Source organism: Lacerta agilis, chromosome 15 (genome assembly GCF_009819535.1).
Source record: "Lacerta agilis isolate rLacAgi1 chromosome 15, rLacAgi1.pri, whole genome shotgun sequence".
NCBI lineage: Eukaryota > Metazoa > Chordata > Lepidosauria > Squamata > Lacertidae > Lacerta > Lacerta agilis.
In genome coordinates, this window is record NC_046326.1 from 41,175,006 (window position 1) to 41,191,539 (window position 16,534).

General features: G+C 47.9%; 1 protein-coding gene across 5 annotated transcripts in view; it reads left to right on the plus strand.

Moving 5' to 3' along the window:
* The window catches only part of NCOR1 (nuclear receptor corepressor 1), a 101,104-nt gene that overhangs the window by 16,109 nt on the left and 68,461 nt on the right, over nucleotides 1–16,534 (plus strand). For 2 of the 5 annotated variants that reach the window (XM_033172276.1, XM_033172280.1), the window contains exons 3-12: nucleotides 3,154–3,284; nucleotides 3,865–4,060; nucleotides 5,476–5,658; nucleotides 7,077–7,190; nucleotides 11,011–11,067; nucleotides 11,693–11,745; nucleotides 13,277–13,343; nucleotides 14,432–14,604; nucleotides 14,895–14,957; nucleotides 15,866–15,971. In XM_033172276.1, the coding sequence (XP_033028167.1) occupies nucleotides 3,154–3,284; nucleotides 3,865–4,060; nucleotides 5,476–5,658; nucleotides 7,077–7,190; nucleotides 11,011–11,067; nucleotides 11,693–11,745; nucleotides 13,277–13,343; nucleotides 14,432–14,604; nucleotides 14,895–14,957; nucleotides 15,866–15,971 (1,143 nt within the window). The remainder of the gene's footprint in view (nucleotides 1–3,153; nucleotides 3,285–3,864; nucleotides 4,061–5,475; nucleotides 5,659–7,076; nucleotides 7,191–11,010; nucleotides 11,068–11,692; nucleotides 11,746–13,276; nucleotides 13,344–14,431; nucleotides 14,605–14,894; nucleotides 14,958–15,865; nucleotides 15,972–16,534) is intronic. The other 3 variants (XM_033172277.1, XM_033172278.1, XM_033172279.1) reach the window with 3 other exon arrangements.

A 16,534-nucleotide genomic window follows, 5' to 3' on the forward strand; every position in this document is an offset into this window, starting at 1 on the left:
ACCCTGAGTCAGACCACTGGTTCATTCAGCTCAGTATTGTCAACACTGGCCGGCAGCAGCTCTCTAGGGCAGGGGTAAACAACCTAAGGGCCGGGGGCCGGATCTGGCCCAATCGCTTTCTCAATCTGGCCCACGGATGGTCTGGGAATCGGTGTGTTTTTACATGGGTAGAATGTGTCCCTTTATTTAAAATGCATCTCTGGGTTATTTGTGGGGCATAGGAATTCGTTCATATATTTTTTTCCAAAATATAAGACCCCCCACAAGGTCTGAGGGACAGTGGACCGGCCCCCTGCTGAAAAGGTTTGCTGACCCCTGTTCTAGGGTGACATTTACTGCCCTCCCTGAAGATGCCATTGGGGATTGAACCTGGGAACGTCTGTATGCAAAGCTACAGCCAGTAGTATTCATTGTTATCTTCATTAGAATAATTTAAGCCAACAGTTTCCCATCCCTGAGCTCAGGAAGATGTATGACAAGAGTAGTTAGGATGATGATGACAGGTCAGGAAAGGCTGGAGGAGCAGACAGTCTACAAAGTAAATGGATAAACGTTTATTGAATACATGGGGGGAAATTGTGTAGACTTGAAAACGCTGGGAGCATTAAGATAAATCCAACAGTGTAAGTTTTGATGGATGTAAGAAGGAATACAGAATGGTTTAGTTTTTGTAAAATATGGAGGGATTTATGATATGCAAAATGAACCATGGAAAGAGAAGAAGGGAAGTCTTTGATATTTTAAGGATGTTTAAATGAGTATCTCAAATTGTAAAACATAAAATTTAATTGTGTGTGTGTGTACACCGTATTTTCCCGTGTATAACACGCTTGTGGCCGCAACCAATAGCCCACCCCTCCTCTGCACTATCCGTGTATAAGACGAACCCCGGTTTTTAACATTATTTTAGAGTAAAAAAAACCTCGTCTTATACACGGAAAAGTATGGTATATTATATATATGAATATGTATGTGTGAGAAAAAATAAAATGATAATGGATAAAATGAACAAATCAAAGGAAAGGAAACACGGGTCATTTGAAAAGCAGCAACCCACCAACTCTTCAGCTTTCATGAAAGCGGTTGTGCTAAGGAGGCCGGTTCCTTAATTATTGCCAGCCTCGTGGCTCCTTTGAAAAACCATCCTCAAGTAACTGTCAATATTTGAGCAGCCAGTTGACCACTGTGCCAACCCTCGGACCAGGGAGCTAGAGGCATGGGTTGCGGCAGGCCCACTTCTTATTTCTGTGGCTGTGTTAGGAGCAAAGTATGTCCCTTCCTCCTCCTCCTCCTCCTCCCGAAAGAAACAAAAGGTTCTTCCCAGTTGGGGCTGCTCGGTTCTTCAACCTTGAGAGCATACTAGCTGGTCAGTTGTCAATGTTTGACCAGGCAGGTGGCTGGCGTGCCAACCCTGAGTCGTAAGTACAGTAGAGGAGCCCTGCAGGATCCGGCCAGAGGCTCCCAGAGCAACTTACGTACAATCAAATAAAACCAGACAGTCCCTGCCTGCAGACTTTGCGATCTAAGACTCGGCAAAGAAAGAAAACAGGGAAACGGGTGTGGGGGCAGAAGAGAGAGAAAGCAGATGCAAGTGCTGATTCTTAAAGTGAAATAGTAGTTCTTACAATTAGTGGCTGGAACAGTAATGGTTCAGGGGGAGGAGGTGCCTCACTTTGGCGGAGCTGATGATATGAGCCCCACTTCCTGTCTAGATGTTCCAGCCATGGGAACTTTTGGCCCTCCAGAGGTTGCTGGACTACAACTCCCATCTGGCTCCCAGTACGTTTCCGAGCACAATTCAAAGTGTTGGTTTTGACCTTTAAAGCCCTAAACGGCCTCTGTCCTGTATACCTGAAGGAGCGTCTCCACCCCCACCGTTCAGCCCGGACACTGAGAACCAGCGCCGAGGGCCTTCTGGCGGTTCCCTCACTGCGAGAAGCAAAGCTACAGGGAACCAGGCAGAGGGCCTTCTCGGTAGTGGCACCCGCCCTGTGGAACACCCTCCCATCAGGGGTCAGAGAGATAAACAACCACGTGTCATTTAGAAAATACCTGAAGGCAGCCCTGTTTAGGGAAGTTTTTAATCTGTGACTTTGTATTGTATTTTAATATTTCTTGGAGGCCGCCCAGAGTGGCCGGGGAGACCCAGCCAGATGGGCGGGGTATAAATAATATATTATTATTTTTATTATTATTATCATCATCATCCCTCGAGAGTTTGGTAGCCAGGGATAGTGGGGGTTGTTCAGCAACTTCTGGAGGGCCAAATGTTCCCCGGCGCCTGTTCTGGACGCTGTTGTGACCAAAGCCGCATCACAAGACACCCCAAAAATTGGCCATTGCAGCCAGGGGCTGATGGGCGTAACGGTTAAGAACGCTGGACTGTGACCTGATAGAGAGAGCAGGGTTTGAATTCCCACTCAGCCATGAAAGTCCCTAGGCATGACCTTGGGCCAGTCACTGACTCTCAGCCTAACCTACCTCGCAGGGATGTTGTGATGATAAAAAGGGGGGGGAGAGCGAGAGCTAGGTATGCCAGCTGGAGCTCCTTGGAGTAAAAGGTGGTCTGCAAAATAAAATAAAAATAAACGACACCTGGGCAGCGCCAGCTTGGGGTAGGCTGCCCTAGAAGGTGCTGCTCCTGGGAACCCAAAACTTGCAGGGGACAGACTTCCAAAGGTGGGCTCTCCTTCCTTGGAGGTTTTAAAGAAGGGGTTAGATCGGGGTAGGCAACCTAAGGCCCGTGGGCTGGATGCGGCCCAATCGCCTTCTCAGTCTGGCCCGCAGACGGTCCAGGAATCAGCGTGTTTTTACATGAGTAGAATGTGTGCTTTTATTTAAAATACATCTCTGGGTTATTTGTGGGGCATAGGAATTCGTTCATATTTTTTCCCAAAATATAGTCCGGCCCCCCACAAGGTCTGAGGGATGGTGGACCGGCCCCCTGCTGAAAAAGGTTGCTGACTCCTGGGTTAGATGGTCATCTGGCATGAATGCTTTAGTTGAGATTCCTGTATTGCAGGGGGTTGGACTAGATGACTTTTGGGGTCCCTTCCAACTCTATAATTCAATGGACAGTTGGGGCTGTCCATTGTTTCTTTTTAAAAAATACTGACAAAATAACCTGCCCCCCCCCCCCGTTTTATCTTGTAGGAGTTTGCCGTTCCCGACTTCCGCCCTTCTCACTTGGAAGTCAGCCAGGCCACCCAGCTCCTGCAGCAGCAGCAGCAACAGCTCCGGAGGCGGCCCTCTTTGCTGTCTGAATACCACCCTGTCTCCGACAGGTAGGGCGCCCTCGATCTCTGACCTGATGTTACCTGATCATATCACCTTTCCCTCTATGCGCCCACTCGACCGCTCCAATCTGCCGCACCGGCCCTGTTGCAGGTTTCCACATAATACTTTTTCCAAAGGAAAAAAAAACTTACATATATCTTAATTTAAAAAGTAGTACGTAAGAACATGAGCTGTCAGTTCTGCCTCTCCAGGTTCACGGGGGCATTTGCGTTCATAATAGGGGATTTTATTTTGGGACCTCCCCCCTGGAACTGCTGACGGAAGGATGCTTAAACGCGCCGGATTAAAGGCTCTGCCATGTTTTGGAACGTCAGCGATATTTCAGCAGAGACTGGGCAGCCACCCGCCAGGGGTGTTGCCTCTGCATCCTGCATTGCAGATCCCCACATTGAGCAGAGGGTTGGACTCGGCGACCTCTTAATTTCCCTTCCGACTCTGCGATTCTGTGAAAACACCCCCGCCCACCCCAGATGTGCAAAAACGGGGCTGTGATTTACTAAGTAAATGGGGACACTCCCTGGCAAATCTGGTGGGTATGCCGTTGCACTTATTTCCTCTTCCTTTCAGGCCTCAGGAAAGAAGATCTGGCTACGAGGCCCAGTTCCATCCTGGCTCGTCGCAAGGTGATCATGACGCGCTGGATTCGAAGAGGCCGCGCTTGGACCAGGTTTCTGACTCCCACTACCAGCGGGTCAGTGCCGCGACGGTCCTGCCGCTGTCCCACCAGCTGCAGGATGGGCTGCGTTCGTCAGACTTGAAGAAGGTAATGCCGGCTGGGGAGAGGCCGCTGCCAACTCCTGCCTTTTTGCCCGGTTGGAGGCATCAGCCGTACAGTGGTGTCTGGTGTCCGTTTGGACTGGTAGGGCCGGAGTCAGGGAGCCCAACAGTAGGTGGCGCCAGAGCCAGTGACAAGGGGAGCCAGCTCTAGGAAGCTCAGAGCTCCTCTGCCAGAGGAGTCTCACAGGAACATAGGAAGCTGTGTTACACCGAGTCAGACCCTTGGTCCATTTATCTCAGTATTGTCTGCACTGACTGTCTGCGGCTTTCCAGGGGAGAGTCTTTTCTCAGGCCTACCTGGAGATGCCAGAGATTGAACCTGGGGCTTTCTGCTCATGAGGCAGGTGCTCTACTCCTGAGCAATGGCCCTTCCTCGCTAAGTCACTGCTGCAGACTTGGGTAGACAGAAAGGCATTAGATATATCAAGAGACCCATCGCACTCTGGTCACCGTTTCTTTGAGCTTCTGCCATCGGGACGGAGATACAGAACAATGAAGGCGAGAACGAGCCGTCTCAAGAACAGTTTCTTTCCTAGAGCAAATTTGCCTTAAATGGAAACTCTGGACTTTGAAGGCATCTTATTTTGTTTGTTATATTGTCCTGTATTGTACTGTGTTTATTAGTATTTTAAAATTATGTGGAGTGCCTTATTTGAGTTGATATAGCAACCGAGGAATTTCGTTGTTCCCGCAAGGGGACAATGACAATAAAGATCTATTCTATTCTATTCTATTTGACTTGGGACCCTGAAGGGCAGCAGTCATGGCTCAGGGGTAGGGCCCTCCAGCTAGTGCAGAATTCAGCAGCCGGGTTGCATCTCCGGAGCAAGACGGTTTGCGCTTATTACACCGATCCTGGCCTATCCGCATTCATTGCCAATTAGCTTCTGGGCCTATTTCAAAGTGCTGGTTTTAACCTATAAAGCCTTAAAAAGCTCAGGACTGCAATATTTCAGGGGCTGCCTCTCTCTGTATGAACCGACCTGGACTCTGTGATCATCACCTGAGGCCCTTCTTTGTTTGCCTCCTCTGCAAGAAGTCTGAAGGGTGGCAATATGAGAACGGGGCCTTTTCTGCACTGGCTCCCTGTTTGTGGAATGCTCTCCCCAGGGAGCTTCGCCTGGCGCCTTCATTACAGATCTTTAAGCACCAGGAAAAAACGTTCCTTTTTAACCAAGCTTTTGTTTGATTAATATTCTACGGCCTTTCAAATATGTTTGTGGAAGGGCGGGGGGTGGGTGGGTTATTTTTTTTATTTTAAAAAATGGTAACTTTTTTGTTTGTTTTTATCCTGTATTTTTATCTTGTAAACCACCCTGAGATCTTTGGATGAAGGGGCGGTATATAAATTTAACAAAACAAAACAAATACATTTCTCCTCTCCCCCCCCCGCCCCCCCAGGAGTCAGCTTTCGGAGGCAAGCATGACGGGCCGCCATCGCCGCTCTCAGGCCAGCCCTGCGGAGATGACCAAAACGCGTCTCCGTCCAAGCTGTCGAAGGAGGAGCTGATCCAGAGCATGGACCGGGTGGACCGGGAGATCGCCAAAGTGGAACAGCAGATCCTGAAGCTGAAGAAGAAGCAAGTGAGTCGTCGAAGCAGGGAGTGGGGATCGCACCCACCCCCTAGGCCTGCTGGATTAGGAATGTGTGTGTGGAAGTCTCTTGGCAGAGAAGAGATGGGATGGGGGGGGCATGGAAGCCTTCGGCCGAGGATGAGGGGGTGCTGCAGGTAGGTCAGGTAGGCTGCAGGTGGGTGGAGGCAGAGCAGGTGGGCAGGGGTGGGGTAGCAGAGGGTGGGGCTGCCGTTCCTGTTGATGGGATCTGGCAGAATCAACAAAAGGCTGGTCAAACCAGGGATCTGGCTGTAGAGCAGGGGTGGGCAACATCTGTGAGCCACCAGATGTTGTGGTCCTCTAGATGTTCTTGGACTCCAAACTTCCCATGGATGATGGGAGTTGTAGTCTAGCAACATCTGGAGGGGGACTGCAGGCTAGCCACCCCGGAGCTAGCAGAAGGGTGTTTATTTATTTGGCTTAGACAAGCTGTGTATGCATTGTGATTCCACTTCGAGAGTCTTCCCGGGAGTTAAATGGAGTTTAATCGTAATCATATATATTTATATGCCATTTAACCGTCGCAAACCGCAAGTGGTTTGCAGAAAAGCAATATAAATGTTTGTTTAAAAAATATTGATAAAAAAGCAAACTTTAAGTGCAACTCAACCGAAAAATTGTTTAAAAAGAAGTAATACCAGTGTTGACAGTACTGTGCTAGATGGACCAGTAGTCTACGTAATTCAGGATAAGGCAGCTTTCTGCGTTCCTCTCCCTGTTCTAACAGGAGATGCTGGAGAGTCTCCCAAACTTGAGTCTCCAGCAGTTGTTGGACTACAACTCCCATCATCCCTGCCCCTCCAGGTCCTGCTAGCTAGGGATGATGGGAGTTGTAGTCCAACAGCAGCTGGAGACACAAGTTTGAGAAACACTAACATGTTCTTGTCCACACCAGGGGGTGGGGGATCTCTGTGGCTTTCCTGCTGCCGTTGGACCCCAATTCCCATCAGCCCCGGTCGGTGGTCAGGGACGGATGGGTGCTGGAGTCCCGGCAACAGGAGGAGGGATCCACATTGGCGACTCGTAGAGTAGGCAAAGCAAAGCAATGGTGTATTGGTGATTGTTTGCTTCACCCCTGGTTTACCAAACCCAGTTTTTCCTGGTGTAGACTTTTGAGTCTCCCTCTGCATGATTATATTTAAGTCTCTCTCTTTTTTTAAAGTTCAAAAGCAAAAATAATCTGCAGCCTTGTGACTGGCACAGCCTGGTGGCTCTGCAATCTCTTTGTGCCTTGTTCCTACCTTTACAAATTTGCACCTTGCAGCAAACTGTTGATTCAGAGGCTGGCTTTCCCTCCCTCTCTGGTGACTCATTCCCGGTGAGAGCAAGGACCCTGGTACAGATGGCTGATTCTCTCTCCCCCCCCCTCGCTTTTTTTTGTCTCCTAGCAACAACTCGAGGAAGAATCTGCAAAGCCCCCTGAGCCGGAGAGACCCGTCTCCCCTCCCCCTGTGGAACAGAAGCACCGCAGCATCGTCCAGATTATTTATGATGAGAATCGGGTAACACTTGCTTCTCCCACCCCCCACCCCTTTTCAAAGCCTCTTTTATATTTGATGCAGGGATTTGTACCGGGCGCCAGTTCTCACTTGTGCCCGCAAGAGAGAGGATCCCTGTGTTTGCATGTTGCGATGAGCTGGGGTTGGTGGCCTAGTGTGGTTTCATTGCGCATGCCACTTGATCGCACCTTCCCTGGGACGAGCGAACCCGGAAGCCACCAGTTCCTATTAATCTCTGAACGCAAAAGTGGGGGTTGTTGCTGGTCTTTTTAGGCTCATGGCTTGGATTTTTGAGCAAGTGCCATGGGCCCCACCCCCTCGGGCCCCACCTCTTCCCTCTGAGAGATGGAAAGAGAGATTGTGGATGCAGAAACACACTTTGCTTTCCCAAAGCCTGGTCCAGTAGAATTAATCCGAACTTTTGAAAGCAACGTAGAGCAAAAAGAGGAAGTGGGAACGAGAGCCGCTCTTCCAACTTCCTCCTTCAGCTCTATGTGCTTTTCAAGGGAGAGAAAGGCAAACCATCCTCGTTGCCTCATAAGTATGAGGAGGGGGTTTGTGAGTGGTTTGTTTTTGGGCTATGTGGCACTCCTGCTTTCGCTAGGCTAGTGAGGCGTTTCCTGCTGCACCAGAGACTGCCTCGTTTTCTATGGAACGAGGTTGTCATGAGTTCCCAAGAGTAAGTGCACCCTGTGTATATGAATGAATGAATTTATTTTTACGGTCACAGACCAACTTACTAAATCAACAATACAAAAATAGTACATTAAAATTTGCACAGCAAAAACCATACACATATATATACGTATACAGCAGCATTTAAAATATATAGATTAGAATTGGGGCATTAAAATATGGCCTAAAAATTGCCATTTAGGGTCCTATTCATAGCGATAACACCACTTGTTCTCTGAGCTTTATGGCTGCTACACAGTATTTAGCTACTTTCAGGGTAATCTTGGGGTCCATATCTTCTACAAGGCATTTAAGGCATTGGAATTCATTTAAAGGATTTTGTATGACCGGGGAAATAAAAACCCGGCGTATGTCGTTGTAAAAGCGGCAACCCTGTGTATATAGCAGACGCCCTTTCTTTATTCCAAGTTCAGCTTTGCAAGAACTTCCAGGGGAACGTTTTGAAGCAGGCTTTAAGCTTCTCATCTGCCAAGCACGTGGCCACAGTTCCACAAGTCTGGGGCTCGCTCAGAGCTGAATACCTGTAAAAAGGTGTACTTGTTGGGACTTTCCCCTCCATCAGCTCACTATAATAAGACTAATAAGAATGATAGATAAATTTTGCTCTTAGGAAGATGGAGTCCTCCAGATGTTGCTGGACTCCAGCTCCCATCAGCCCCTGCCAGCGCATTGGTCAGGGATCTGGAAGGCTACATTTGTAGGGAGGGGTACAGGTTCCTCACCCCTGGTATATTCCAGAGGCTTTTTAAGCACCAGTCAGCCAGATGCTCCAGTGCCCAACTCTTTTCTGGTATCTTTCTGAGCAAGGAAAGTACGTGTTGTCATCACAGGATATACCGTAATCCTGTGGTTCCCTAACTTCTTGGGGCACGGCCCCCTTGGTTCCATAAACTCATCCCCAGTGCCCCCTGTCCTGCCTCGTAAAAAGCATTATTTAAATAGCGGTTTGCGTGACCCACTAAGGAACATAATAGCACAATAAACTTCAAAACAGCCACAGTTAACTGCACATTGATTCAAAATCCAATTAAAACTATTTAGTTTACCAGTAATTAATTCATCACAATTGATGTACTCAGTCCAGTGACACCAGCTTTTTAAAGTCCGAGAGGTATTTACAACTCGAGCACCCCAATTGCCCCTTGGTGCCCCCCATGGCAATCCCACCGCCCCCTAGGGAGCCGTGCTGCCCACTTTGGGATCCACTGGCGTAACCCATTCCACGTTTGCTAGTCACCTCAGGGGCAGGTGGGCCGTGAAGCCCCTTCCCCGGACATTCCACCCAGCCACCTCTCTGGCTGCTTGAATTGAGGGTGCCCCCCGATCTTTTGAGCACAGCCGTGGGAACCGTGCTCTGTGTCTGTTGCCAAACTCCTGCCTGATGCAACATGGTGGTGGCGACACTGAATGTACACAGGCCTGGCTGTGACCTGTGTGTGTGTGTGTGTGTGAGAGAGAGAGAGAGTTATCTCTATTCTCCCTGTTGTGCAAGCGAGAGCCATTTCCATGGAGAAGAATGCGGTCAAAGAGGAAGGCGAGGTCAGCACAAATAACCTCCGTTTCAGCTGGAAAGTTCAGCTGGTCTTGGGGGAGGGATATTTTGGCCAGGAGGCAAGGCCTTAAAATTCGGATCCCAGAGCTCTTTGGAGACCAAGCAAACCCCTGGCTCCAAGTGCAAGTGTCCAAGCAGCCACCTGGCCCTTCAGGCATGGTAGACCTTTAATGTCTCTCTCCCCCTCCATCATCATTATCATTATCATCATCAACAACAACATTATATTTAGCATTGAAGCATTGAGGGGGAGCTTCGCAGCTCGGTTGTGAAGAACCAGGGTTGGGCAGGGGATAAAAAAATGCAGAAATGGAGCTGGGTTTGGGATGGACAACCCTCCTTAGAAAATATTTTTGCTCTCAGAATGTTGTGTGAAATGTTTCCTTAATATACAGGTGAAACTTGAAAAATTAGAATATCGTGGAAAAGTCCATTTATGTAAGCAATTGTTTTCATTAGCTACTGGAGTTTAACATATGAGATAGACTCATGACATGCAAAGCGAGATATGTCAAGCCTTTGCTTGTTATACAGTGGTACCTCTGGTTACGTACTTAATTCGTTCCAGAGGTCCATTCTTAACCTGAAGCACCACTTTAGCTAATGGGGCCTCCCGCTGCCGCTGCGCCGCCAGAGCACAATTTCTGTTCTTATCCTGAAGCAAAGTTCTTAACCTGAAGCGTTATTTCTGGGTTAGCGGAGTCTGTAACCTGAAGCGTATGTAACCCGAGGTACCACTGTAATTGTGATGATTATGGCATATAGCTGATGAAAACCCCAAAGTTGAAATTGTTAATTTGGGGTTCTCATCAGCTGTATGCCATAATCATCACAATTATAACAAATAAAGGCTTGACTTATCTCACTTTGCATGTCATGAGTCTATCTCATTTATTAGTTTCACCTTTAAAGTTGAATTACTGAAAGAAATGAACCTTTCCACGATATTCTAATTTTTTGAGTTTCACCTGTATGTGTGTGTGTGTGTGTTTGTGTGTTTGTGTGTGTGTGTGTGTATCTATCTATATATCTATATGTTTGTGTCTGTGTATTTTCTCTTAAGTGCCCCAGTGCTATGACTTGCTATAAGGGACAGATAGAAGGAGGGAGCATGTGTGTGTTTGTTTATAGAAAGCTATCTATATCCATTTAAACCTGTGTGGGTGTACATATCTGTCTATCCATATAAACTTATCTGTGTGTAAACATAATCTATATCTATCAAAACCTGTGGGTGTGTCCCCACATCTATCTACCCATAGAGAACTCTCCGTGTATACCTACCTTATCTGTTGAAACTGTGTATTGGCAAACACATCTATCCATATAAACCTCTTTCTGTGTGTAAGCCCATCTATTTATATTGAAACCTCTCTCTCTGTGTGTACACTTCTGCCTATCCATAGAAACCCGTGGTGTGTGTGTATACCTATCTATATCCATTTATTGAAACGTGTGTACATATCTCTGTCTACCAATATGGGTGCATGTACTGTATATCACCATGCTGGTTTTCTGGGCCATCAAATGATGCCTTTCTTCCCCCCCCCTCAACCCCCACCCCTGGCTTTGCAGAAAAAGGCCGAAGAAGCCCACAAGATCTTCGAAGGCCTCGGCCCCAAAGTCGAACTGGTGAGCAACCCTATAACTTTTGTGGCCTTTCCATGTGTCTCGTTCTCAAACTTGCTTTTAGCGCTTCCAACCCAGGGGTGGGGTGAGGATTCTCCCCACAGGTTCTTGGGCCCCACTTCCCAGTGACCAGTGAGTTGGGAGCACCCCAGATCTGGGAGGGCACTAAGTGTCTTGATGGGTTGTGAACCTCCTTTGAAGTGGAACTCCCTGGCCCAGCTTTCTAGGGCGGGTGGGTGTTTCTGGCTGGCTGTGCTTGCCCTGATGTGTTCTGTGCTATTGGGTTGGGCTAGACCAGGGGTCAGAAAACTTTTTCAGCAGGGTGCTGGTCCACCGTCCCTCAGACCTTGTTGGGGGGCCGGACTATATTTTGGGGAAAAAAGATGAACAAATTCCTATGCCCCACAAATAACCCAGAGATGCATTTTAAATAAAAGCACACATTCTACTCATGTAAAAACACGCTGATTCCCGGACCATCCGTGGGCTGGATTTAGAAGGCGATTGGGCCGCATCCGGCCCCTGGGCCTTAGTTTGGGGACCCCTGGGCTAGACAACCCTTTGGACCCCTCCCGATGCGATTCTTTGTGCTTCTTACCTTTTTTCCTTTCCACCCCCTGCTTCGCAGCCCCTCTACAACCAGCCATCGGACACAAAGGTGTACCATGAAAACATCAAAACGTAAGTGCCTTGCATCTCCACCAGCGTGATGGCTCCCCAGCCTGGATTGCTTTGAAAGAGGATTGGACTCTTGTATATGCAACTGAGAGTGGAAAGTCCTTCTTGCTCATTTCTCCCTCGTTTTAAGAAATCTTTCTTTTCCTTTTCATTCCTTTCTTGTTTCCTTTAATACAGTGGTACCTTGGTTCTCAAACTTCATCCGTTCCGGAAGTCACTTCCAAAACCAAAGTGTTCCAAAACCAAGGCGCGCTTTCACATAGAAAGTACAGTAATGCAAAATGGATTAATCCGTCCCAGACTTTTTTTAAAAAAAACCCTAAAACAGCCATTTGACATGAATTTTACTATCTTAATGAGATAATGTGTCAGGGAAATGAAAGCAATAAACAATGTACTGCAGTCATACAATCAATCCATCAGTAGCTGAACTGGGCTGCACACAGCCACAAAAACAAAAGAAAAAAGAGCCGCAAAAACAAAAACGCAAAATTAATAGCAGAAACATCAGTGTAACACTCAAATCGGAAGCGTAACACTCAAAACGGAGCACGTTTGGCTTCCGAAAAAAGTTTGCAAACCAGAACACTTCCAGGTTTGCAGTGTTTGGGTTCCAAATTGTTTGAGTACAATGATGTTTGAGAACCAAGGTACCACTAATAAATAATAATAATAATAATAATAATAATAATAATAATAATAATAATAATAATAATAGTAATATTTTTTCATTGTAAAGACTTAATAAAAAGAGGATTGGACAAATTCATGGAGGAGAATAAATCTATCAAGAGGTACCAGCTAGGTGGCTATGCTCTGCCTCTGAATATTTCCAGTTTCTGGAAAGGGCAGCGGGAGAGAGTGTTCAGGTCCTGCTGGCAGGCCACTTTGAGAACAGGATGCTGGACTAGATGTGCTACTAGCCTGATCCAGCTAGGCCAGGGGTCCCCAAACTAAGGCCTACGGGCCAGATACGGCCTGAGGGACCCAGTTATCCGGCCCGTGGCGACACCCACCACCCGCTGCTGCCGCCTGCTCTTACCAGCGCGGTGCGGCTGCCCACTTCCGGGTCGGCGGAGCACCGGAAATAGCTTGTGCCGCATGCGCAAGCATCATTTCCAGCGCACTTCCAGGTCTGAGGAGGCCCGTGTGCATGCACACACGCTATTTCCGGTGCTCTGCCGACCCAGAAGTGCGTCGGAAATAGCGTGTGCGCACGCATATGGGTGCGCGCTCCCCTGCCCTCTGGCCCGCCGTGCGATCGGCGCTGGAGGAACCGGCCCGAGGCCTGGTAAGTTTGCCAACCCCTGAGCTAGGCTTTGCTCTGCCTCCGCGGTTGGAGGCAGGGTGTCTCTGAATCCTAGTTGCTAGGAGCCGCAAATTGGGATGTCCTTCTTACAGGCTTCCCATGGGGGGGTATGTGCCTCTGATTGGCCACTGTGAAGACAGGATGCTAGACTCAGTGGGATCCCTTTGGCCAGATCCAGCAGCCATGCTCTCTTCTGATGCCCTTCATGCTCTTTTTTTTTGTTAGGAACCAAGTCATGAGAAAAAAACTGATCCTCTTTTTCAAGAGAAGGAATCACGCCAGGAAACAGAGGGTATGGATCTATTTATTTGTTTATTTTTTGTCCTCTTGTGCATAAATTATTGGGAGCAGCCGATTAACTTGTTGTTAGCACAGGCTGTCTTTTCCCTCCCCCTAAAACACACCCCAAAACTCACTGTCATTCATCAGTTACGAGGGTATTTATTTCGGTGCTGAGAGTTGTCCTTTATACACAAAGTGCAGCACACGTCATTCATCTGCCTATATGTGGGCATAGGTGGCAAATACCCAAACCTTGCAGGTGGCTCTCCTTTCTGGGCTCAGAACTCAGCACCCCAAGCCCCACAGGCAAGAGAAATGGCCCTAAGTATGGAAGCTATTAAATTTGGGTATGAATAAGCTAACTGTGACATTAAGACATACTAGCTCTAAAAAATGAATTGAATTTAGCTACACCAGGTTGCATCAAAAAGGGTGTGTTTTACATGAGAAATGCCTACAAAATTACCAACCATTTAATTTTGTGTGTTCTTTGTTAAAAACGAAACAGAGCTCTGATTGAGCACCAGTGAAACTGAAACAGGGCAAAATTACGCGGCTTGGTGCATCTCCGGTTTGCGCATAATGCTAAACCGTGGATTATTAAACTATATTAAATCGTGACTTAGCATTATGTGAGAGCCCAGATCAGTACCATAATTATGGTTTGTCGGCTTGTTTTAAGATTAATCATAACCAAGGATTTGTATCTGGCTTATAAACTTTAGTTGGTATTAACCATAGCTTAGCATTACGTGCAAACTTGGACCTCCTTCTTAACCATGGTTAAGGAGCCATCACCAAATATACAGAGCCATGAGTGAACAGCGGAGAAAAAATTGAGCTGCTCTCAAGGATCACCTTGCTGATGCTTTTAAGTATCCTGTGGTGTGACAAACCCAGGTTTAAGTGACAGGCTGCAAGGTGCCTCAGCTTTAATTGTGGTTTACGCTAACCATGGTTTAGCAGTATTTGTGAACCAGGTCTGTATGCCCTGCTGAAGCCGCTGCCATTTCGGTTTTGTGTCACGCGGTGGCATTCTAGTGTTCACATGTGCGAGAGAGAGCTTTTATTAATCCAGGGTTGTGTGGAATTAACTAGGAGCAGAAAATCTGTCAGCGTTACGATCAGCTGATGGAAGCCTGGGAGAAAAAAGTGGATCGCATAGAGAACAACCCCCGCCGGAAGGCAAAGGAGAGCAAGACCCGCGAGTATTACGAGAAGCAGTTCCCCGAGATCCGGAAGCAGAGGGAGCAGCAGGAGCGGTTTCAGAGGTAAACGGGACTGAGGGTCCAAATGGTCTGGAGGGCACCAGGTTGGCGAAGGCCGATCTGGTCCAGCCTTCTGATTTCCCCCAGCAGCACCTGGGCGGTGCCTCTCGAGCGGGACATTGATCAGAGGGCCATATCCCAGAGTGGTGTAGGAGAGGCAGTGTGGTGCATTGGTTAACGTCCTGGACTAGGACCTGGGAGACCTGGGTTCAAATCCCCCTACTCAGCCATGAAGCTCAGTTGGTGATCTCGGGCCAGTCACTCACTCACTCTCAGCCCAACCTCCCTCACAGGCTCGTTGAGGACAAATTGAAGAGGAGAACCACGTCCGCCACCTTCAGCTCCTCAGAGGAAAGGTGGGTTGCAAATGCGATGAATGAAATAATGAATTCAAAATAAAATAAAAAATAAACTAAAATCCTTCCAGTAGCACCTTAGAGACCAACTAAGTTTGTTCTTGGTATGAGCTTTCGTGTGCATGCACACTTCTTCAGATACACTGAAACAGAAGTCACCAGACCCTTATATATAGTGAGAGGGTGGGGAGGGGTATAACTCAGAAGGGTGGTGGGAATGGGTGATAGGCTGATAGCTGTGGTAAACCTGTTGACTGTTAACGACTGCAGTTGGTCTTACAGGAAAAAGCTATGGGCGAGAAGGTTAAAAATAGCTTTGTCATGTATAACGAGATAAGAATCCAATGTCTCTATAATGAATTCAGTTGGGGATTCCTTCTGCCAGTTGGGGATTCCTCTCCCTCTCTCCTTTTAAAAGCCACCTTAAAAGGAAGAGGCCACCCCACACATCCTACAGTGGTGCAAATTTCACGCGTCAGTTTGGGGCTGTGTGAAGGCATCTCTCTGAAATGGGCTCAGGCCTCCTTCCCTGGGCTGTATCAGAACATTTTGCAGTTGCATCAACAGTGCATTCATCTCTGCCCTCCAAAATCTTGTCGCTGTTCCTTGTCCCTCCATTATCTGCCACCTGAGGCGGCTGCATTGCTCTGCCTCATGGTAGGGCCGGCCCTCTTGCTGCTGATAGGGTGATCTTCAGTTCTTGTTTTATTTATATGTAGGAGAGAGCTTAAAAAACAAACAAAAACCATTTCCCTCACATCTTTTGCCTAAGCTAGCATGCATTCTGTCACGGCCGGCCCTGAAGAGGCTGACTGACCACACCTCACCCTGACATTGCCAATTGTTTTCCTGTTCTCAGAAAAAAGCTACTTTTTTTCTTTTCATTTTGGTTTCCCTTTCTGTTGTTGTTGTTGCACCCCCAGGGTGGGGCAGAGAGGGACCGGACTTTCGGCGACCATCGCCCGGAGCGAGCACGAAATCTCGGAGATAATCGACGGGCTCTCGGAACAGGAGGTGAGGACCGGGCTTCTTATTTATATTGGAGCATCTTTACCCTGCTCTTCAGCCGAAAAGGCTCCCAGAGCGGCTCACATGCACACACACAGCATCTTTGAATTTGAAAGAGGGGAGGGTGCAGTAACCTTGTACCGAGTCCCTTGCCTATCCATCCTCTTCTCTTTGTCAGGAGACCCCCTAGTCCCCTCCCAGAGCTATAATTGCCTTCACAGGGAACTCTGGGGATTGTGGCTCCGGGATGGGAATAGGCATATATTAACAACTCTCAGCATCCTTAGCAAACTACACTTCCCAGGAGTCTTTGGGAGAAGCCTTGAATGTTTAAAGTGATCTCATAGTGTTTTAACCGTATGGGTGTGAATGGGCCTTTGGCCTGACCCAACTGGGCTCTTCCGAGGTAGGCTAGTCAGAGGGGGGCTTTGTGGGTCGAGATGGGCCTGGTCCAGACCAACGCAGCAAGCCTTATGGCTGGGACATTCTTACGTGTGTGAACATGGATTCGAATCCTGAAGTCCGAAGTCCAGCGTGGTACACACATCCTGTGCTTTTTATAGCCTGAT